This window comes from Podarcis filfolensis (assembly GCF_964270895.1).
Source record: "Podarcis filfolensis genome assembly, chromosome: 13".
In the NCBI taxonomy this organism is placed as follows: domain Eukaryota; kingdom Metazoa; phylum Chordata; class Lepidosauria; order Squamata; family Lacertidae; genus Podarcis; species Podarcis filfolensis.
The window spans coordinates 24,124,084-24,148,039 of NC_139615.1; the positions used below are offsets into that span (position 1 = coordinate 24,124,084).

General features: G+C 38.8%; 1 protein-coding gene across 1 annotated transcript; it reads left to right on the forward strand.

Annotated features, from left to right (window-relative positions):
* Positions 1-309: 309 nt before the first annotated feature.
* Positions 310-23,956, forward strand: LOC310748609 (uncharacterized protein; the record flags this gene model as incomplete). The annotated part of the gene is made up of 3 exons (XM_083584461.1): positions 310-1,225; positions 6,022-6,179; positions 22,988-23,956. 3 exons carry the CDS (start codon positions 310-312, stop codon positions 23,954-23,956), a joined length of 2,043 nt encoding a protein of 680 aa, XP_083440587.1.

The following is a 23,956-nucleotide window of genomic DNA, read 5'->3' on the forward strand; positions in this document are numbered from 1 at the left end:
TCCAATTTCCTTTTGTGCAGTGAGTGTGGAACTGCAAATGTGAAATCTCTACACAAACAATTAGCGCTTGAATCAACAGTCTAGTTCTTGGCTGCATCAAAGCAATCATAACTATGTCCAGATAGAGATACAGTAGATCATATTGAATTCAGTGGAGCTTACTCCCAGGTAAATAGGGTTAAAAATTCAGAAAATACTTCCCCTACATTTATACATTTATTAATCATTTTTCAGAGCTTTCTACAAATTGAATAAATTCTATTTCTTTTTTTAATTTGTACAGATGTTAAGGCTTTTAAATTCATTGAGATGGAAAATCAAACTGCAATTACAGAGTTTATACTCTCAGGACTCTCCAGAGATCCACATCTTCAGGTGTTTCTCTTCTTGGTGTTCTTAATAATTTTTTTGGTAACATTGTTAGGAAATTCTGCAATCATGCTGGTGATTAGAACTGAGTGTAGCCTTCAAACCCCCATGTTCTTCTTTCTTAGTCATTTAGCTTTTGTTGACATCTGCTATTCATCTGTCACTGTTCCCAAAATGTTGGAAAATATCATAGCAAAGCAGAAAACGATTTCCTGGGAAGGATGCATTGCACAGATCTTCTTCTTTTTCCAGGTTGCTTGTGCTGAAGTATTCATCCTTTCAGCAATGGCTTATGACCGATACATTGCTATATGTGATCCACTGCATTATACCACAATCATGAAAAAAGAAATCTGTAAACAACTAGTGGGTGGATCTTGGGCTATGGGTACCTTCTATGCTGTGTTGAATGTTCCACCTTTGGTGAATTTGCATTTTTGCGGGAACAATATTATTGACCATTACAGCTGTGAGCTTCCTTCAGTCTTGGCCTTGGCTTGTACCCAGACCCTCATAAATTACATTGTTCTTCTTATCACTGTGTTGGTGTTTGGTCTTGGCTCCTTTCTCCTTACCCTCATCTCTTATGTTTATATTATTTCAACCATCGTGAAGATTCGTTCAGCAGAAAGCAGGCATAAAGCCTTCTCCACTTGCAGCTCTCACCTCATTGTGGTGGGATTGTTTTACATTGCAGCTTTTTTCCGGTACATGAAGCCAAGTTCAGAATCACTCGCCTACCTGGACAAATTAGTGTCGGTGCAGTACAGCATCTTAACTCCCATGTTAAACCCTCTCATTTACAGCTTGAAGAACAAGGATATAAAAAATGCTCTGTTGAAGAAGTTTGGAAAGTGTAAGTTTCTTCAATAAAATTAGACTCAATTCTAGAAAAGTGTACAGTGTCACAAGCTATCATTTAAAATGGTGTACATGTGTATATATCCGCCAAACATCTTAAGGGCTAATGAGGAGAGCAGCTCCCTGTTTTTAAAATGTCATGCTTCCCTTGATGCTGGAGTTAGACTAAAAAAGACCCCAAAACAAAGCTGAGGCATAAGATTAGGTTGAAGAAGACAGAACTGGAATCAATTTGCTTTCATGGGGGGAAAAGACCAAGGGGACATTTAACTAATGGGAAATATGTAAGGGTTCTTTTTTTTCCTTAATGGAAATCTGGAGAGAGAAAATGAATGATATGAATTATATAGGGGAAATGGAGTGAAATTTGAGTTCTGTGTTTATGGTTTGGATCTACTGCCTTGCATTTAGCTTCTGTTCTGGTGGACATCTTCTGCCTTCATCTAGTCTAGCCCTCTGAATCCAGCCAATGGTCATCGAGCCCAATGCCTCTTGGAAGCTCAGGTAGAAGGTGAGGAAGCTGAACTTTTTCTCCAGCATCCAAGTCATATGCTTAAACTGCCACTGAACGAAAGCATAGGAATGGGGAACCTGATTGGTCACTTGGGCTTGCAGTGATGTAAACAACTCTTGAAGGGCCAGAAGTTCCCTGTTTATGCATGAGGTTATTAGGAGTGAAGATGTGTTAGATGAAAAAGGAGAGTTTATCCATATATTGCTGAGGAAATGTGTTGGAGGCATGCCTAGGTAGGATTGGTGAGATTTGAAGCTAAGAATGGATGGACTAATATAATCTATATCACTTTCTTGTGTGTCCATTCATAAATCCACACTTCCAGGATTGCTGAATTGATCACACTAATGTATCTGAAGCACCATGACCTTGTCCCTCCCACTCACCTTCCCAGTACACAGCAGAAACTGATATTCATAGGCTCTGAAGATAGCTAATATTAGCCAATATAGCTAATATTTGTTGTTAGCTTCCACAAGTATTTAAAGTGACCTAACTGAGAAGCAATCCCCACATCATATAGCAATGAAACCCCACTAGTTAGTTAAATATGTATTGCTTGAAGACTACAATTTTGTGGTATATTGCCACTCAAATTCTTAATGTGAACCCTAGTTCTAGTATTAGCATTATCAGCCACTAAAATTATTATTTTTATAAAACAAAATGCAATTTTGTGCCTGAATGACATATTTGTAACCCAGCTGTCATCAGTCTGTATGGTTATGTGCTTGCTTGTTTGCTTAAATGGTGCTTAATTGGTGAATTGTAACAGCAATGAGTATATGGGGTCTTCTTTGTTACCTTTTAAAGGAGCTAATCCAATCTTGTTTGTTTGTTTTCAAAAGCTGTGTTTTACATTCTTACTGGACTTAAACACATCTCTTACAATTAACAGGATGTTAAGGGCTGTTGTTGTTTTTTATAAAAAAATAATCACTATTGTTTCTTTTTTTGTAATTATAGTACTATTAGTTTTATGTAATATTTGTTTAATGGCTTTTAAAATTATGTGTGTTTTTGTTATGTTATTGTAAACCTGTTTGAAAGTGGGACATGATAGTGAACAAATAAATGTGACTATTCACCAAAACAGTAGTAAAGTGAGATTTAACTTTTGTCAAGCTGAAATCAATGTTGAACCAAGACATTTTGCTTCCTGATATGGAGTCCAAACGCTCCTCACAAGGATAAACATTTTTAAAACTTTTGCTGCATGATTCAATAAACTCCTGCTTGTAATCTATCTCCCTTTCAGAATTCTCACTGATGCCTGTTGCTTCACCCTCCTGAATGGCAGGGTTACCCTTGGATGAAATGTAAACTCTCATTTACGTTTGCCTTAACTAAATTTCATACAGTTGCACTAGGGGTGCTCACACATTATATTAAACAAGTGTGCAATCAGTGTTCTTGTGTACATGAATAACTGCAGTATCAAAATATAGTGGTACCTCAGTCTACAAACAGTCCTGTTAACAAACTATTCGGGCAACAAACTCTGCAAAAGCAGAGGTAGGTGTTCCGGCTAGTGAACTTTGCCTCGGAAGCTGAACGGAAGTTGAACGGTGGAAGGGCACCGGTGGCGGGAGGCCTCAGCAGGGAAAGCGCACCTCGGTTTAAGAATGCTTTGGTTTAAGCATGGACTTCCGGAACGAATTAAGATCATAGACCGAGGTACCACTGTATACAGTATGCCAAAATCTGGTCCTTTATCTCATGAACTGTCATGTCAAATTCGGCAACGATATCTCCAGAGGCATCCAAATTGTTGCAGTTTGGAATGTTTCATTGGCCATCTTGAATGAAATAAACTTAGATGAAGCCTACATCCTTCACTCTGTTACAGATAAACAAAAATATGGCAGCAATATATTTAGAGGCATTCAAGTTGCCACAGTTTGGAGTCACCATGCCAAATTGGGTGAAGGCACACCAATTGAGCAATTACATACTCATACATATTCAGAGGCACAAGAACCCTAATTGCCACAATTTGGAACCACCGTGCCAAACTGGTCCCAAGCTACCCTCTGTTTGTTTATCTATATTTGCCACCATGGCAGAAAAGCTTCTCCCACTAAAACAAAACACAACAAAACTCACAGGCATTTGCAGGAATGCACTACTGATGAATTTAATTATCCTCTTGGGATGAGTATTTCTATATAAGTTGCTACATTCCACAGTGAAAAATATATCCTCCAGGGTTTGGTATAGCAAGTATAATAACATCATGGCAAACACTCCACTTGGTCTTAGTGAGGAGGGGAACCATTTTTACTGACACATAAAAGGTACTTTTTCCAATTCATTCCTGCCTTTTCAGTCAGGTAATTATATACAAAAGTTTGAGTCTCTGGTCCAAGGCAATGTCCTCCAGAAGCTTCTTGCATGTTTCTTGATTTCTCTTTCCCTCCATTTTTGCTGATCAGATTGGTTTTTCTTAGGCCTTTTTAAAAGAAAAAATAAGAAATGAAAAGAAGAGATATGTTTACATATGATTTCATTGTGTTTTAAGGCAGAAATCCTTGCTTATGTGAGAATGAGCAGGAAGGAAAGAAAAAAACAGCATTTGAAATTTCTCACTCACTAGACATAAATTAGAACGTAGGAAGGGAGCAATTACAAGGTACCGTATTTTTCGCTCTACAGGACGCACCAGACGATAAGATGCACCTAGTTTTGGGGGGAGGAAAACAAGAAAAAAAATTCTGAATCCCAAAAGCCAGAACAGCAAGAGGGATCTGCGCAGTGCTCCATCTCACTGTTCTGGCTTCTGGGATAGCCCACGAAGCTTCCGCAGAGCAGCGGGGTGCCTTCATCCCACTGCCCTGCAGAGGCTTTGTGCAGCTAAGCCAGAAGCTAGAACAGCAAGATGGAGTGCTGCACAGCGCTCCCTTCTCCCTGTTCTGGCTTCTGGCTTAGCCGTGCAGCCTGCATTCGCTCCATAAGAAGCACACACATTTTCCCTTACTTTTTAGGAGGGGAAAAGTGCATCTTATAGAGCAAAAAATACAGTAGTTTTCATCATCAGTGCAACCAAATTACAAACATAAGGCTAAAAAAGTAAGAAGTGGTCCTGCAAATGCACATGTGGGTTAAATATGGGTTCCAGTTTGAAAAGAATGAAGACTACTGTTTTAATCCACTCTTAACAGTAACATGGCATTTATTCCCTTTACATCTCTCTCTCTACTATATTTTAAATTGCAGTATTTGTTAGGAAGAAGAGTAGCCCTACTGTGGTGATGGTCTAAATTTCAGTTGCCATTAATTTCCTTGCATTTCACTTCATTCTGTGTAAGAAAGTAGCATTTGAAGGAGCACTTCTAAAGGCTGACTCACACACACACTAAATATTTCCATATGATGATTTCTGCATATTTAGAGTGAGCAAACTGCTGCAAATGGGAACCTTCAGAAGCAGAAATGAGATGCAATGTGATTGCCTGCTGATTTTATTATTGGCATTTAGCTCTTAAAGGAACAGAAAGTCTTCCAGGGAAAAGGTGGCAACCCTGGACGTTAAATTGTACCAAACAGTCCTTAAGAAAAAAGGCTTGTGAGCCACTGATTTACTAAATCAATTCATTTTTTTGTTAGTCTTCAGTCCTTATGGAAGACAAACAGAGAAGTCTGTTCCAGCAGACTTTTAGAAACTGGTGAATAAGGTTGAGAAATGTTGAAAGACAGCAACTTCCCAACTGTGTGATCTTGATGATAGCAGCTGCTTTTGTTATTAGACCAGTTAGGATTTAACCAAAGATCCATATTATGGGTTTGAATATGAAATGATGCTCTCAGCATACTGAGGAAATTTTGATACTATTTATTTAAAATGTGTTATTTATTATATAAGAACACCTCATTTTAATAAGCTTTCTAACATTCATTACAGGCAAGTAAAAGGCTGAAATGTCATGCATAGCTTGCATGGAATTATGTCCCACTGAGACCAGCTGGACTTCATTTCAAGGAAACATGAACTGGTTTGGGCTACAATGGCTGTTGGTTAATCTTGCTGTCTGGTCTATGACTGCAATAAAGATTTATTGATTGGTTGGTTGGTTTCAATGATGCAGAAAAATTGAGCATGGACATTGACTTCTCAGTGGAGGTTAAAGCTGCTCAACATAGACTGAACCCAGCTCTTAATTGATATAAGTTTTTAGAATTATGGTTCCCATCTCAAAAATATTTCAGATGCTTTAGTCTACTATTCAGGAACAACAGAACAACTTTGCTGCAATCAGATGTTTGTTTGTTTTTCACAGATTACATTTTTGTTGGAAAGGAAATGGAAAATCAAACTATTGTGACATATTTTCTTCTTGTGGGATTTTCTTACAGTTTTCCAGTCCGTATTTGCCTCTTCCTGGTGTTTTTACTCATGTATGCAATAACTTTGGTAGGGAACACGATCATCATGATGGTAATAAAGAAAGACAGTAATCTACAGAGCCCTATGTACCTCTTCCTAAGTCAACTGTCTTTTCTGGATATTTGCTACTCTTCAGTCACGGTGCCTAAGGTTCTCCTGAATTTCTTCCACAGCCAAAGAATTTCTTACGGTACCTGCATCATGCAAATGTTTTTCATCATCCAGACAGGATGCACTGAAATCTTCCTTCTTACAGCAATGGCTTATGACCGATATGCTGCCATATGCAAGCCACTTCATTATGTTGAAACTATGAACATACCGTTCTGTAAGCTGCTGGTGGGAGGTGCATGGGCAATAGGTTTTGTACATGCATTGATTAATACATTTCCTGTTCTGAAGCTGGTGTTCTGTGGTCCAAACACTATCAGGCATTTCAGCTGTGAACTCCCATCTCTCTTGGCCTTATCTTGCACAGAAACCTTTGTGAATGCGATAACATTCTTAATTACAAGTAGTGCAGTAGTGCTTTCATCAATCTGTGTCATGCTGGTGTCATATACCTACATAGTCTCTATGGTTCTGAAGCTTAATTCAGCAGAAGCTAAAAGAAAAACATTCTCCACCTGCAGTTCCCATCTCATTGTTGTCATTTTATTTTATGGCACTGCCTGCTTTAGGTATTTAAGGCCGAATTCAGCCTCGTCTGTACTACTGGATGAACTCTTTTCCACCCAATATAGCATTTCAACCCCCATGCTGAACCCCATTATTTACAGTCTGAAAACCAAAGAAGTAAAAGAAGCCATCAAGAAACTGATGGGGTACAAAAAAGTGATACCTCCTGCTGTATAATAATAATAATTATTATTTAAAAAGAGTCGCATATAGCAGACAATTCAAAAATTTGTCATGTGGGTATAGAATTAGTTGTATTTATAGGAATTACTTTTCTGTGGTCATTTAAACTATAATAAAGCCATGCTGATTTATTCTGAATCAATTTTCATCTCTCTAATTTGCAATAAGATTTCTGTCTGTCTGTTTCTCATAAAAGAGAATAAACACCTAATAATATGTGTATAAAATCTGAACATTTCCCGATCAATCATAATATTTGAAGGACCACCTGTTTCCATATTAATGTGCCCATATATTACGAACTTCATGTTGCAATCATGAACACATTTACTAGTGAATAAGGCCCATTGAACTCAATTGAATTTACTTTTGAGTAGGCCCATTTGCTCAGGATTGTGTTGTCAGTGGAGGTCTTCTATGGGTGACTATGCCACTATGAAGTGAGATGTTTTGTTTCCAGAAAGAGATCCTTCTCAGTGGTGATGTCTCAGTTGTTGAAAGTTCTCCCCAAGGAATTTTCATTATTACTCAATTGACTGTCCTTTCAACACCAAAGTCCTTCTTAGTTTCCAAGGATCTTTTTGATTGTATTAGTAGTCCTTCTGGATGTTTTATGCTGCCTTTATGATAATGTTGTATTACAATTGACATTGTAATTATTGTATTCTATACATAAACCACTATGTTTATATAACCTTATAATAATAATAAATTAGGATAATAAATAATAATAAATACCTTAAAATGGACCATGAATTCTTTAGCTTTATCCTATTTATGGTTGCAATAATTATTTTTCAACTTTGCTAACAATAATGCAGATTACATTAGTGAAATGAATGGGACTTCCAGTCCGGAGCTGCCATGGCGAACAGCAATTCCCATGATAGCGGATGCTGGGTGTGCAGATAATTAAGGTTAATTTGAGAGTAATTATCCTTGCAAGCCCCCCCCCCCCAGCTCAGGGGGGGTGAGCTCTCACTTGCAGATCATCCGATACCTGCTTCTTGTTTCTATGATGCGGGACAGGGGATGCAGAGTGCATAGCACTGCATGTATTGGTAACTTTCCAACACAGTCACCATGAGCAGTGGTTCCTCTGTTTTTTAAGATAGATATGAATTTAGACTTAAAAAACAGACATGTTCTGGAAGAAGGAAACAAGATAACCTGCTAAATGAATCAGGCACTGAGTGCCAAGGTCTTCATCTGGAGAGGACTATCGTCATAACCGGATTGGAAGGCAGGTGGAGGGAAGCCTTAGCTTTTTCTCTATACATGCACTACATAGTTTTATGATTTGGCAACCCTTCACTGAAGAAAGAAAAATAATTTCTAATGGAATATAATTATCAATGGATTGTAATTAGTAATGGAATGCAAGAGGGAATCAACAAAAACTTTATAATTTTTACGGACTAAGTCAGCCCGGAGCAAGGCTAGAGGCCAAAGAAACATGGTGGAGAGGATTGCGCAGTAAGAATTAAGTTCTCGGAGTGGCGTGGGTGGGAATGCCAGAAATAATGGATTGCAACAGGAAAGGAAAGACAAACATTAAAATATATTACACAGAGAAAGTTAGAAGATATAACCCCCTCTGGCAAATTAACAGAGATGGAACAGTTAAAAATACGAATGAAAGTCATTACGTCAGTGGCTGCAAAGATAAAGGAATAACATCGGAATGGTATTATTCGGATTAAATAAGAATGGAAGCAGGAGAAGGAGCAACAACAGTATCTCCACAAGACCAGAACATAGGAAGTCACCCCAAAATGTTTAATTTGGAATGGAATAATTGGTTTTTTAAAAATTATTTTATGATTTGGTATTGTATCAATGTGGCTTATATTGGATTATTATTAATGAAAAATTAATATAAATTATTATAATAAAAAAATTATCATTAGTGAAATGAATGGATTAGGAAAGGAAGGGAAACTCCATGGTGTCCCATAACTTTGGCATATGAGACCCTATTCTTGCTCCTGTTAGAAACATGGCAGGCAAGGACATTTAAGGAATAGCTCCAATATTATGAAAAGTCTTCCCTACAGAGCCCTCTCAGCCCCCCTTGTCTCTTTCCAGACCAGTGGTTGTCGTGGCTAGATGCAAAGGTTGGTGTGGCTTATTTCTATATATACTCACACACCCCTCTGCATCATTATCATCCATCCAAGCAAGAGGCCTTATCAGAGTTCAAGAACACAAAGTTGGTCTGCCAACAGGCCTGGTGCCTGAAACCAGCTCCCCGCAGAGCATGCCCTTGGAGATCCTGTCATCTTCTATTCTGTGGACATGACTAAGATAGCATAGATGTCAGTCACTGAGACAGGAGTGTTAACTTACTTGGAATGTGGGCATGGAAAAGCATCTTTATCTGATACTCTTTGGGAAGACGAGCCATTTCCATTGGGTTAGGTAACAGGAGTGAACATTTTTGTAACATGCAAAAAGAAAGGCTCACAGTTTCATCAAGTTTTTCTTGAAAGATGGCCAAATGATAGGCCAAATTCCAAAGAGCCCAAGATGAGAATAAGATCATTCTGGCTGGAATGGTCCTCTTATCATGTCTGATGGAGGACACAATGTCTGTGAATGTGTGTAGATGCTAGCCTGTTGTATGAAGGCAATATATACATTCATTTCTTCACCCACTTTTGCCTTTGGCTCTTCCAACCATTCATTAACGAAGCTTGTTTTGTTACAGAGGTGCAAATGAAATTATAGATTTTAAATTGTTTATTATCAGTGCAGTAGAAACCCAAGGTCCACTGGGATGAAAGAGTTTGGATTTGGCTGATCTTGGGCTTTCCTGGCAGAGCCGTGGTTATGGAAACAAAAGTCCCTCACCAGTCTCAGCCAGGGTTCAGTTATCAGAGCTTCCACCAGAAGGGGTATCCTGGGGATGTGGCAGGAGTGGGATGGAATAAGGGGAGACTTATACCTATTTCAAACTGCTTTCAGCTTGGTGCATGACCCAGCAGCTGGGCAGAACATAGCTGGCAAAATTCCTCCTGAACAACATTTGGAATAGAGATAATCTATATCAGCCTAAGTGTGATAACTTACACCAGCTTTCTATGGTTAGGATTGCTCTGTACTGTATATATTCTACTGGTAAAACTTTAATATTTCCCATCACCTGCAATATACTGTTTTTGAGTGGAGACATTTCACCCATTTACCTGCAAATAATCAAATGTACATTTCTTCCCATCTACACACATACCCAAAATAAACCACCCCAAAGTCAAGAACCAGAGCTCTAAATATAATACTGCAATTCTGCTGGAGAAAAAGAGTAAAATGTTCTTGCTTAACTCATGAGTTGAGGAATACTTTTCTGAGAGCTGCTTTGACATCCTTATTTCTTAAAGTGTAGACTATAGGATTCAGAGTTGGTGTAACCAGTGTGTATAGGGCAGCAACCACCTTGTCTCGCTCAAAAGAGTAGCTGGAGGCTGGTCGTATGTAAGTATAGATGACAGTCGAGTAATATAAGGACACAACAATGAGATGTGATGAACAAGTGGAGAAAGCCTTCTTCTTCCCTTCAGAGGTCCTGATATTTAAGATTGCCTTAACAATGAAGCAGTAAGATAAGCATGTTATTAAGAAGTCCCCCATAGCAAGAAATATGTCTGCTGTGAATACCCAGACTTCATTGATTCTTACTGGGCTGCAGGAGAGAGCCAGAAGTGGAGGAATCTCACAGAAGAAGTGATTGATACCATTGGGGCCACAGAAAGTGAGCCGCATAATCAGTCCAGTGTGAACCCATGAGTTTGTAATGGCGATAAGGATCACCACTGTGGAGAGTGCTACACATACTGTCTTGTTCATCATGATGCTATAACGCAAGGGGTGGCATATAGCTACATAGCGATCATAAGCCATGACAGTGAAGAGCACCATCTCAGCTCCCAAACACCATGTGAAGGAATACAGCTGGGCTATGCAGCCAGAATAGGAGATTCTCTTGCTAAAAGTTGCTATGTTTGTCAGCATCTTGGGAATGATGGTGGAAGTGCAGACTATATCCACCACAGCCAAATGGAACAGGAAGAAATACATGGGTGTGTGAAGTTTGGGATAAGAAAATATGGCAGCAATGATTGCTGCATTTCCTATCAGGGCAACTATATAAATGGAAAGGAAGAGAATGAAGAGGAAGATCTGCAGCTTTGGATGCTCAGAGAGGCCCATCATCATGAATGTGGTCACACAGCTCCTGTTCCTTACTGCAACTTGGCCACATGATCTGTTAATGCAAAAGAATGTCCATGATAATATGAATCAACAACTATGAAAAACAAGTGTAGTTAAAGTAATGTTTTATATCAATAGACAGTTGCTTTCCTCCTCCTTTTCTAACAACATTCATTTCGCTTCCTTTAAAGCTAACTGTTATATTGGAACATCTATATTAAAATTTAAGCATGTTGGCACTGCTGTTTTTTAAGCTCACATTTATTATTAAGAATTCTAGCAGCATGGAATGGCTAGAAAGCACAACAGCTATCATAAACATTATTTTGATATATCACCAAATAGTAAAATTTCTATAACTCACAATATATTTTAGTGATGTCTTGCAAGGACTAAGACAAACGATTGCTTCTTATGAAAAGACCAAAAGATAGTATATTTACATGTCATCAAAGTACTGCTTTTCCATGCTTCTGTTCTCTTACTACTTAGGTTAGTTCTGTTACCATAGAACACAGATAATGCTACAATGCGCTCAGTGGGCGAGAACATGCCAATATGAATGTGTGGAATGATATATAGGTGACTACAGAGAGAACAATTCCCAAAGCAACTCCATATTGGACCGTAAAGGAACAATTAAAATTTTAGTTTGTTTATGAAATGACATCACACAAATCCCCCCTTTCTCTTCGATTTATCATTAAAGTTCCTTGTTAAATTATATTTTATTGCAATAAGGATAACAACCCCTCTGACGATTCATCAGAACATTGCATCATTTCATCCCTGGTGTTCCCCAATCAGAGAAAATGAAATAAATGCAGCTCCTGGGACTGACCTACTCCCAATACTTTGCTCACATTCTCCCCCCAGCCCACCCCATATCACCATAACAAGTCTATGATTGTCTGACCTGCTCTACATGGCCAATGTAACATCAGAAAAGTTTTTGTGGCACGTTTTATTTTCTTATCATAATGTACTACAAATTTTGAAAAATGGTTTTCTTTTATTCAATAGCTTAGATAATATCTTTCAATATATTATCATCAAACTCAGCATGAGAGTTCCTGACGTGGGGCCTGTGGCCTTCATCAATATTTGGATGCCTGGTGCCATTTAGAATCAAGATGGTGGACCAAAGGTGCCAATTTCCAAGGAGGAATGGGGGGCTGATGTCACAGAGTGTGTGATGTCAGGATGTTGGGAGTAGCCAGGACGGAGCCAAACACAGTGGCAGTGTATTGACAGTGCAGCTTCAATGGCCATGACGACTCCTGCTGCTGCTGCTGCTGCTGCTGCTGCTGCTGCTGCCGCCACCACCACCCGGGGGCTGCTTTCCTGTTTCTTCCTCTCTAGGAGCAGCAGGAGGAGAAGGAGCCAGCTGTGCCACACTTGGCTCTGTGCTTTTCCTCCTCTGCCCCCTTTAAACATGGGGGGGCACGCCAAAAGGGCTTGGTCCTTAGGAGATGGCGCTCCTGTGGTAGAAAGCATGAGTTGGGTATGACTTCACATGATTTGGGGCATGCAACGTCAAAAACAAGTCAATTTTGATGCCACTGAAGATATTGTTCCCCATTTGGTAGAATGTCACCAAATTTGATATATACATGTCAGGGGTGCCAACTTGAATAAAATGGGGGGTGGGGGGCGGCAGGTAAGCCCTATCCTGCATAACTGATGACAAGACACAGCACACACAAACACCATTTGGATGGCAATGCCCATCAAGTTTGGGGGGACCTAGCCAGCCCCTTCAAATGTTTTATTGGGGGGTTGAAGGGAGCTTGACCCCTAGGAGTTGGTTCATATGATACACATACAGCCCCCAAACTCACAAATTTCTTTTAATTTCCAGCACCACGAACTTCCCCCAGTAGTGAATAAGCCAGATAGCCTGTTTTCTATAAAAATAATACCACCAAAGTAGTTGCAGGTCCAGGCATCATGCTCCACAACCCCCAACCCCCAGATAAATAAAAGACGACTAAGTCTGGTTTGGATTGAAACAGGCCACAACTTTATTGAATACTTCCGGCCCACCCACTGGAAATGATGCGTAGGTCAACCCAGGCGTGGATTCCTAAGACTTACATGAAATAGGTGGACCCCCACAGGGACTGCTGTCTGGGGGAGTACCATCAGCCTTGGCCCCACCTGGGCACACAGACATGACCACTCCCCTCAGATCTCTTTATCAGGATACCCCAGCATTTGGAAGGGCAGGTGGAGACTACAGCCTCCCCTCCATCCAAGACAAAGAATTGTCCCAATGCCCCAACCGCCAATCGAGCAAAACAGTCACTGCCAAACCACTCACATCTGCATTCAAACCCTGATACTTCCTTCAATGTCTGCCAACCAAATATCATTTCCTGTGGAGAATATGTGCATGCCATCAGGCCTAAACAGAGTCTCTTCTGAGAATGTAATACTGGGGTGCTGGATCACCCAGCCACTTGGTTGCAATATGCGGCACCTAACTGTGCAGCTAGTCCTTTTCCAAGCACAATTGATTCCCACTGGGTCTGGGTTGCACCACTGTCATCTCTCAAGCATATCGGACCAGCCAAGGCATAAGCCAGACAGCCTGTTTTCTATAAAAATAGAACCACCAAAGTCATCGTAGTAAAAACAAGAATAAGAGCAACAATGGTATAATTTCCTTTCTCCCTTCCTCCATTCATTCATCAAAATGGGGGCTAGATGAACCTGCCTTTGCCTAGGTATTTTAAAAATAAACCTGTAATGTCAATTTGTAAATTAATGCTATGACCGTTGATACGATCTTTGAAGGACAATATAAATTTCTAGATTTCTCTCTCTGCAGATGGAAAGAAAACCAATCACATCTGTTGCTTCTCTACGTCAGAACTTTGGTGTCAGAGAGTGTAAAAAAGAGGTGTGCTGGCAGAGGCTGTCTATACACAGAGTCCAAAAGTTTCCCACTCTCCTGATCTGTCATTAAAACTAAAACTATTAAAAAATAAGCTGGTATAGCTTATTTCCATCCCAGAGATATATAACTCTCCAAAACAAGGACTAAGTGAGCCTGGGCTTTAGATGTGATGGTTTGACTAAATTTCATTTCCCCTTCCTCAGAGTATTATTATTGCTCTGTTAGTTACACCATGTTCTTTTTGCCTCCCCCGGGTTTAAATGTCTTAATGAACAGCTATCAATTCAAATGGGGGATAGATATGGGACAAGAGATCCCACTAGATACTTTGTGGGTTTGAAAGCATATCTTGAAGCAAAACATCTACAAAGTAATATTTAGATTACACTTAATTCCTCCTATAATTGATCTTATATATAGGGATCAAGCAATGTATGGCAAAGGTTAAAAGCAAGAAGTGACAATATATTATTGCAGATTTTACTGTTGTGCAGTTTGAAGTGAAAACTGACTCATTTTGGAAATGAAAACTGCCTCTTTTTGGAAATGAAGCATTGTCAACATTGAAATTTGAATTATAAGTGTATTTGAAAAATGGGCTAAATGTTGACATCCGTAGAATGAATAGAACAAATCCTCATCATCTTCCAGGTGCCTCAGAGTTCCTTCTCCCAGTGGCACCATCAATTAAAGTAAGATTTAAAGGTAGCTGATAGCTTTCCTCGAAAGCCTGTCTACAATGAGATCAAACCAGTTTTCATCAGACATCCAACTTATAGAAGGCAATTGGCTCCAAGTTATAAAATACCAGCAACGATACAAAAGAGCAAATAGGGATGAAGGTAAATCTTTCATGTTACTTAAGAGTTTCTTCATAATGTAAATTGGTTAATTATTAAAGGAAAATAAATTACTTGTGCTTTGCCCAACCCCATTTAAAGGGTTTGTAATATGTGGCTTGACATAGTATTTCACATAGCATTTTGCAAGCAATGATTTTTCACACAATCACTTAAATCTCTGAACTCTAACTTCTTGCACAAAAAATGTCCACTCGTTTTCAGATACTCACATATATCTATATTTAAGGGCTTTGAAACAGTCCAGTTGGATATGAATGAGAATATTTTAAAAGTGGGTATTTCTGGCTGAATTATGATGACTGCATGTACGTGTTTTTAAAAGAAGGACACAGAAGTTTTGAATATAACTATTTTCTGATAAACCAACTCTTAGAGAATAATTTGAATTATGGAAAACTTTCAAAAAGTGGTGGAAAGATTTAGGCAGCATATTCTTACTAATGTTGATATTTACCGAAGATGAATATAAAGATGAAATTGGGTTATTTAGGCCTTATTTATTTATTATTTATTTCAAGGCTTGGCAGTCCATAAGAAGTTATGGCTAATATTAAGACAATTTAGGTTATAAAGATCAACTAACAAGTTATTTAGGCCATAGTAGATGCTGCTCTTTAATGAAAAGACAGCCAATTTAATAATGAATGAAAGTATATTGTTAGCCATGAGACTCAAAAGAAGTTTTGATTTTTTTGTGATCTCAAATGAAAGAACAATTGCTTTGCAAATATTTGCCAGCTGAAGAAAGAAACTGCCAAATCTCTTCTGTGAGTGAGAGAGGGAGAAAGTGAATGGAAAAACTAAGTTTCTATCTGGATAACCAAGTTAACACAATTTGCCTGTCTAGGTCATCAGCATCAGAGATATTGACATGAAAAACCAGTCTACTGCTATGGAGTTTACACTGGTCAGCCTAAGCAGCTCCCTAGAACTACAGACTCTTCTCTTTTGGGTATTTACATTTATCTATGCTACTGCTTTGGCTGGAAACTTCCTGCTCATCTTCACCATATGCAGTTGCAGAAAACTCCACACACCCATGTACTTCCTACTCATCAACCTGTCCTTAGTGAATGTGTTTTCCATCTCAGTTACAACTCCTAAATTGCTCCAGACTCTTTGGACTCACACAAAGACCATCTCCTTTTATGGCTGCATCACACAGGTGTATCTATTCATATGGGCTTTAGGAACGGAGATTTTTCTTCTCTCATTTATGGCTTTTGACCGCTACGTTGCTATCTGCAATCCTTTGCAGTACACAGTCATTATGAGGAAGGAAGTGTGTTTTGGCATAGCAAGTGGAGTATGGGTTGCTGGAATGGGCAATTCTGCCATTCACACTGTACTTGTGCTGCAACTGTCCTTCTGCAACTCCAACATCATCAACCACTTCTTCTGTGATCTTCCTCCACTTTTAGAGCTCGCAAGCTCTGACACCAGCCTGAACGAGATTATGGCATTGGTGGCAGATGTGATATTTGGGATTGGAAGTTGTGGGTTAACCTTAATATCCTATTTGTTTATCATGAGAGCTATCTTTAGGATTCGTTCCACTGAAGGGAAAAAGAAGGCTTTCTCCACATGTTCCTCACATCTCATTGTAGTCAGTTTTTACTTCTTCTCAATCATATACACATATATCCGGCCATCCTCTGACTACTCCCCCGACAAAGACAAATTTGTTTCTCTCCTTTATACAGTGGTACCCCCTGTTGTTAATCCCCTTATATATTCACTAAGAAACAAAGATTTTAAAGAAGCACTCAAGACATTTCGTGGAAGAAGCAGGATGCTTCCAATACTCCAAGAATGAACTCCATATCCTTTTAGAGCAGCATTCTTAAAAATATATGAACTGAAAGAAAAGGTTGACAACAGGATATTGTTTATGTTTAGCTGATGTAAGATGTTTCAGATGACATATTTTGTACTTGAGAATCAAACATGGTGCATAAATAACAAGCACATTTTAGGAAGCAATCTATTTTAGGAAACAACCTAAGTATAAGCTCCCCTGAACTCATTGGTATTACTGCTGAAAATACAAGTATAGAATGGCAGTATTCCAGTGTATAAATAGCTTCTTTTTTAAAAAAAGATACAGGGTTTTTTTGATAGAGTATACATGTACATCAGTGCACACAATTGGGGAACATGCCTTTTGCACATACATGAGCCTTTCATGTGCCTTAGCCTTATTTAGAACTGCAGAACACAAGCATGGAGGTCTTGGGTAGTTTTTGCAGACACAATTCCAATCCACGCATTGTGAAATGGTGTCCCATGGAATGTTTGAAATAGCCTACAGTGGTACTTTGGTTTACAACCATAATCCGTTCCGGAGGTCTGGTTGTAAACCAAAACAGGTTGTATCCGAAGGCATGCTTTCGCCAATGGGTCCCCCCCCCCCAAAAAAAAAATTGGTTGTAATAAAAAAAATTGGTTGTAATCCCCAAAAAGGGACAAACACTTCCAGGTTTGAGGTGGTTGTAATCCAAAATGGTTGTAATCCGAAGTGGTTGCAAACCAAAGTGCCACTGTAATTACTAATATTCTGCCTGTCTTTGTAACTTGGAACAGTGCATTATATTATCTAAAGTTCAATATATACAGATGATGTTACTGGATCTCTTCAAATTGTCCAGTTAGCAATGAATGTTAGGAGCACTTTGTGAGTTTGTGAGTTGTAAGTCTTTTAAAGACACACATAGTTGTAATTTTTTAAAAATAATAATAATGATGCAATGTACAATTGTGTATGGATTTAGGAGTAAAGACAAGAACCACTGTAATTTTCTGTAATTCAATAAAAATATTACTCTTAAAAATGGGCGTATCAGCAGCCAGTTGAAAGTTAATTTTGAATTATATTTAGCCACTGAACCCAGCATGAATATACGTAACTTAAACATATTGTTCCTTAACCTGACAGTGACCTTGTTAAATGTGACAATTGAAATGAACTGAAATGATATTCGAACTGAATTGAAGTGGAACAAAAACAAAAGGAGTAATGGTTTATCCCAAACTGCTGAAATAGAGAGTATGGACTAGGAATGAAGGGGGAATTCTATTCAGTTTGCATGTAAAGCTGAATCTACCTAATCCAAACTTTCCTAAACAACATGCAACCCAAAACACAACCATAATATGGAGAAATATGCATATACTAGATAAAGAGTGCATAAAATGCATATATTTCTGAACATAGCATACAAAATGTATTATATTAGAGAAAATTCTTTGCAAAAGAGGGAGAGAGTCTGTAATAGGAAAGAAATGCTTTCAAACATGTATAGTAGGAGTAATCCACAGTAAAAGGTTGACAATTTTACATAAGAACTTTTTTAAAGACAAATGTGTAGAGCTGATTTTAGGTTTGGAAAAATGGGAAACCCAAAACTACAGATTAATCCTTTCATATTAGACATGGGTGTGGGCAAGGGCAGGAGCTGTGGGGACAGAAAAGAACTAACAACAACAACAAGGTTTAACTTGCTCTTTCAACTATTGGTATAACACAGAAATCAGTGTCATGCCCTCCAGGTTTTGTTAGGATGCGGGTGGCTCTGTGGTAAACCACTGAGTCTCTTGGGCTTGCCGATCAGAAGGTCGGTGGTTCGAATCCCTGCAACAGAGTAAGCTCCTGTTGCTCTGTCCCAGCTCCTGCCAATGTAGCAGTTCGAAAGCATGCCAGTGCAAGTAGATAAACAGGTACTGCTGTGGCAGGAAGGTAAACGGTGTTTCCATGCACTCTGGTTTCTGCCACGGTGTTCCGTTGTGCCAGAAGCGGTTTAGTCCTGCTGGCCACATGCCCCAGAAAGCTGTCTGTGGACAAACACTGGCTCCCTCGGCATGAAAGCGAGATGAGCGCCGCAACCCCATAGTCGCCTTTGACTGGATTTAACCCTCCAGGGGTCCTTTACCTTTTAACACAGAAATCAGTGTCATGCCCTCCAGGTTTTGTTGGAGTCCAATTCCCAGTTATGATAGCCAATGGTAACAGAATATGGGAGGGAACTATACTCCAAAAACAACTGAAGGGCAAAACATGGGCTGTTCCAGTTTTAACAACAAATTGTCAGGAATGAGCCCGCTCCAAGCGAATGTTTGCAGCCAACAACAGAAAGCAGCCAGGAACAGAGAGACTTAGATGTTAGGCAGGGAAGAGCCGGGGAGTTGCTGACTTCAGCTCTTCCTGACCGTGACAGGCTGGCTGATAAGGCAGTACAGTGGTACCTCGGGTTAAGAACTTAATTCATTCTGGAGGTCCGTTCTTAACCTGAAACTGTTCTTAACCTGAGGTACCACTTTAGCTTATGGGACCTCCTGCTGCCACCGCACGATTTGTGTTCTCATCCTGAAGCAAAGTTCTTAACCCAAGGTACTATTTCTGGGTTAGCGGAGTCTGTAACCTGAAGCGTCTGTAACCTGAAGTGTCTATAACCTGAGGTACCACTGTAGCTGAGATCAGGCTAGAACACAGGCCAAAGCTCACAGGAAGCACAAAACAGCGCAAACAAACTCAGAGACAGCCTCTCTGAAAAGGAAGAAGTTGGAGCTGATCCAATAAGTCCACACAGTCAGCGAATGGGAGGGCTGCTAGACAGGAAGCAAAACAAGAGACATAAGGTGTGAAAGTTCAATATATTCTGTAGACACTGGAAGGAGTTTTCAGAAGAGTCATCTTGAGTAATGATTCTGGAGGCTTTGTTAGAGCCATCTGGAGCTGTTTGTTTTGCAATAAAGCCTCCTTTTTAAATTACCTACACTTACTGTGTTATCAAGCTGGGAACCTGGACTCCTGACACAAATGAATTTTGTTTTCCTTCAACAGAAGAGATGCAGTGTTTCAGGTGTTTACAATACTAGCTAGATGACTGCAATTACTCTTCCCTGCTTCTGGTTCTTATATTCCTTTATCTTGAAAATAAGAATGTTTAGGGGTACACAAAATAATATGCACAAAATATAATGCTGCAACTGCAAAACAGCATACAAATTCATTCACCAAAATACTTTCCTTGACATGCACATATTTTAAATATAGTTGTTTATTTCATTCATATATTACATGTGTATATATAATATGTCACCTTGGTAGTGCTCATAGAAAAACCCAATTATATTAGGGTTGCATCATCTCACAAAAACAATAACTTTATTTGTAGAAATAGTAGTGGCATGATTCACCCAAGGTTAAGCACACTCATATTAATTTAAATTCAGTGGGAATGTGAATTTTGCCTCAGGTTTCTAAAAGTTGAATGATAGGAAGTGAATTTGACAAGTGTGCTAAACATGGAAATGATGCAAATGTACATGTGCATTTACTTTGGCAACAGAATTAATCATCATCATCTCCCAGATGATGCCTCAAATGTCTTTCTCCCAGTGGCACCATCTCGTCACTTAAAGAAATATTTAGCACTGGTTACTAGCTTTGTTTGGATAGTGTGCCTACGATGATATCAAACTGGTTATTATCAGACATCAGGTTGATAGGAGGATATTGGCTCTACTTTATAAGAAGGGGAAATAAATGAACAAATGAACAATAGGAACAAACAAACAAATGCAAAAGCATATGAAGGTAAATATTTGATTTCATCTAACTGTTTCCTCTGAACCTAAATCAGCTGCATAAAATCAGGAGCATGAAAAACTCCATGGTACATGCGCCTGCTCCAAAAGGTTTCAGCTAGAGTCAAAGAATATATGTACAAAGTAGTGCTCCAATGATATTATTCATTGGTCAAGTTTGGAAAGATAAACTGAAAGCTATTTATTAAGTTCTGGATGGTATGTTGCAGGCTGCGCATATATTATTCACATGTGGGGGTCTTGCCCAATAATGGCAGCAGTTTGGACTCCCATTTTCCAAAAATTCTCAGCAATTGTACTACAGATTATCCCTCCAGAACTAACATTGGCACTGCTGTTTATTTCTCTAATGGAAATGAAGTCATTGATTTACAAAAGAGCTCATTCTTGTTCTAATGCCAGCTGCTATGTTAGAAATCTCCCATAATTGGTCCTCTCATTCTCTTCTAACATTAGAACGTTGGTGGAATAAAGTGTGACTCTTTGGTGAGAGGGAGCATTAACCACATCATCAGTGACTCTGCAGGAAAATATCTGGAGCTTATTAGTTCAAAGGAAACATGGGGGCCACTTTTGGTGACCAGTAATAGGCCAATTTGACCTTCAGATGTGCAATTCTGATTTTGAAGACATTCAGCTCAAGCATAGGATCGCCTATGATGCTAGGTTTACCTGATAACATGTTTTCAGGCATTCTGTGCTCCTCTCTAATAATTACATTGCATTATCAAGCAGTTGCACCCCTACTGTAGTTTTCCTGTTTCTATTCTCTATTGTTAGTGTTTTATCTTTTTTAATGTAATTCTTCAGCTAATTTTTGGTGGGGAAGAAATAAACACACAACAAATACATATAAATAAGAAACTGTTGTGGTTTGATAAACCCCTTTCAAACCACTTTTTAAGGGGTTGTAAAATGAGGCTTTATATAGTATTATATTTTGATATGTATTTCATGTGCAGTGTCATGGAATGTGCCACCAAGATTGTCTGCTGGGTAATGTAACACTGAGGCTGAAAGAAATCTCATTTAAGAGTAGAAATATGATTGTGTGTATGTCAGTCTCTGCTCAGGTACTGGTGGTTAAAAACTGTATTTGAAAGGAGAGATGGGGGGGCACCTATCTTTAAAAGAGTGGCAAAGTAAATTACAGCACAGTAAATTATTAATACATAAATAAGATATAAGCTTATTCTAAGAATGAATATGCCCAACCCCCCAAAAATGATTGGAACAGCAGGGCAAGTTTAACAAGAACAGAAATAATAAAAGTTGATATTTGAATGATAGAAATGAGGTGTTAGAAGTTGTATAAGTGGATTTAATTAAACCACAATTGGATTATATCAATTCAAATTAAATGATGAAGAATAAATACATGATTTTTTTGTCAATAAGGAATAAAATATCAAAGAATAATCAAACACAAATCATCAAATAGTCATTTAAATTTGATGATTTGTGTTTGATTATTGTTTGATTAAAGTATGAAGTATAAAGTATCTCTCTTATTGAATGTATTTTTGTGTTATTTATTTCACTAGTAAAACTTTCTTTTTAATATAATTTTTAAAAATGCAACACCTCACAAAACTGGTTTAACCAGATATCATGGTGAAATAAGTATATCCTTTATGAACAAAGATCCAAGATATCACCCTAAACAGCACAATCTGATGGAAGTTTACTTGGATGAAAGCCTCACTATGTTCATTGGGTCTTGCTCCCTACAGAGCTGATGGGCACAAGCAATTGTGCGTGATGAATTAGCACTTGTCAGACTTTACATCTGTTATCTGCAATCACAGGATCCTCCACCTGACTACATCCCTCTGAGTGGACTGATACATCTACCTGTACAAATCCTGCAGCACTGCAGCAATACATTTCCACTCAGATATAGTTAATTAACCAGCTTAAGTATGAACAAAATGGCCACAGAGACCTTTTGAAATGGAGGGAATAATCAATATGTCTCAACAAATGTTGACAATTAACAAAAACTGATATAAACGAGGGTAAGCATTGTGTCATTTACTGAAACTACTTGGTGGTTGTCATCCTCACTAGGTAATACAAATGTCAGAGATTATTGCTAGCAGCGTTCTTTTTAAAAATTCCTGCATTTTCCTAAGCAGTGGCCATTTTTTGTGTGTGTGTTTTGGGGTTGCGGTGGGTAGTATTGCTTTAGTAATGTTCAATGTCAATGAGACTATTTTCTGAGTATAGTGCAAGGGATAACTTCAGAGTCCACATTTTCTGTGATGTCAGACTGGTTTGCCATAATCTTAAAAATGACTAGTTAAGTCAAATAAGGGCAATTTTTCTCCTTTTGGCACAAAAAGAGAGAAAGAAGGATGGTGTATGTATAAATTTGGATCATTAATTCTACTTAACATTATTTATCTGTTTAGGACACCAGTGCCACAGTTATTGAAATGAAGAACCAGTCAGTTACCATGGAATTTATACTGGTTGGTCTGATCAGCTCCCCAGAACTCCAGACTTTTCTCTTTGGGTTATTCACATTCATCTATGCTATCGCTTTAGGCAGTAATTTCCTCCTAATCTTTACCATATGCTCTTGCCGAAAACTCCACTCTCCCATGTATTTCCTGCTTGTTAATCTGTCCTTAGTGAACGTGTTTTCCATCTCTGTTACAATTCCTAAATTGCTTCAGACTCTTTGGACCCGTGCGAATAGCATCTCCTTTTATGGTTGCATCACACAGGTGTATCTGTTCATATGGGCTTTGGGTACAGAGCTTTTCCTTCTGTCATTTATGGCTTTTGACCGCTATGCTGCTATCTGCCATCCTCTGCAGTACACAGTCATTATGAGGAAGGAAGTATGTGTTGGAATAGCAAGTGGAGTGTGGGTTGCTGGAATGGTCAACTCTGCTGTTCACGCTGGACTCATGCTGAAGCTCTCCTTTTGCAGCTCTAACATCATCAACCATTTCTTCTGTGATGTTCCTCCACTTTTAAAGCTCTCCTGCTCTGACACTAGTCTGAATGAGACTATGGCTTTTGCGGCAGATGTGATTTTTGGGATTTGTAGCTGTGGGTTGACCCTAGCATCATATTCATTTATCATAAGAAGTATCCTCAGAATTCGTTCCACTGAAGGGAAGAAAAAGGCTTTTTCTACATGCTCCTCACATCTCATTGTAGTCAGTTTTTACTTCTCCTCAGTCATCTACACATATATCAGGCCCACCTCTGACTACTCTCTAGACCAAGACAAATATGTTTCTCTCCTTTATACAGTGGTAACCCCAGTTGTTAATCCAATCATATACTCACTGAGAAACAAAGATTTCAAAGCTGCTTTCAAGACAATTACTGCAAGAGGAAGGCTGCTTCAAATTCCTCAAGGTTGA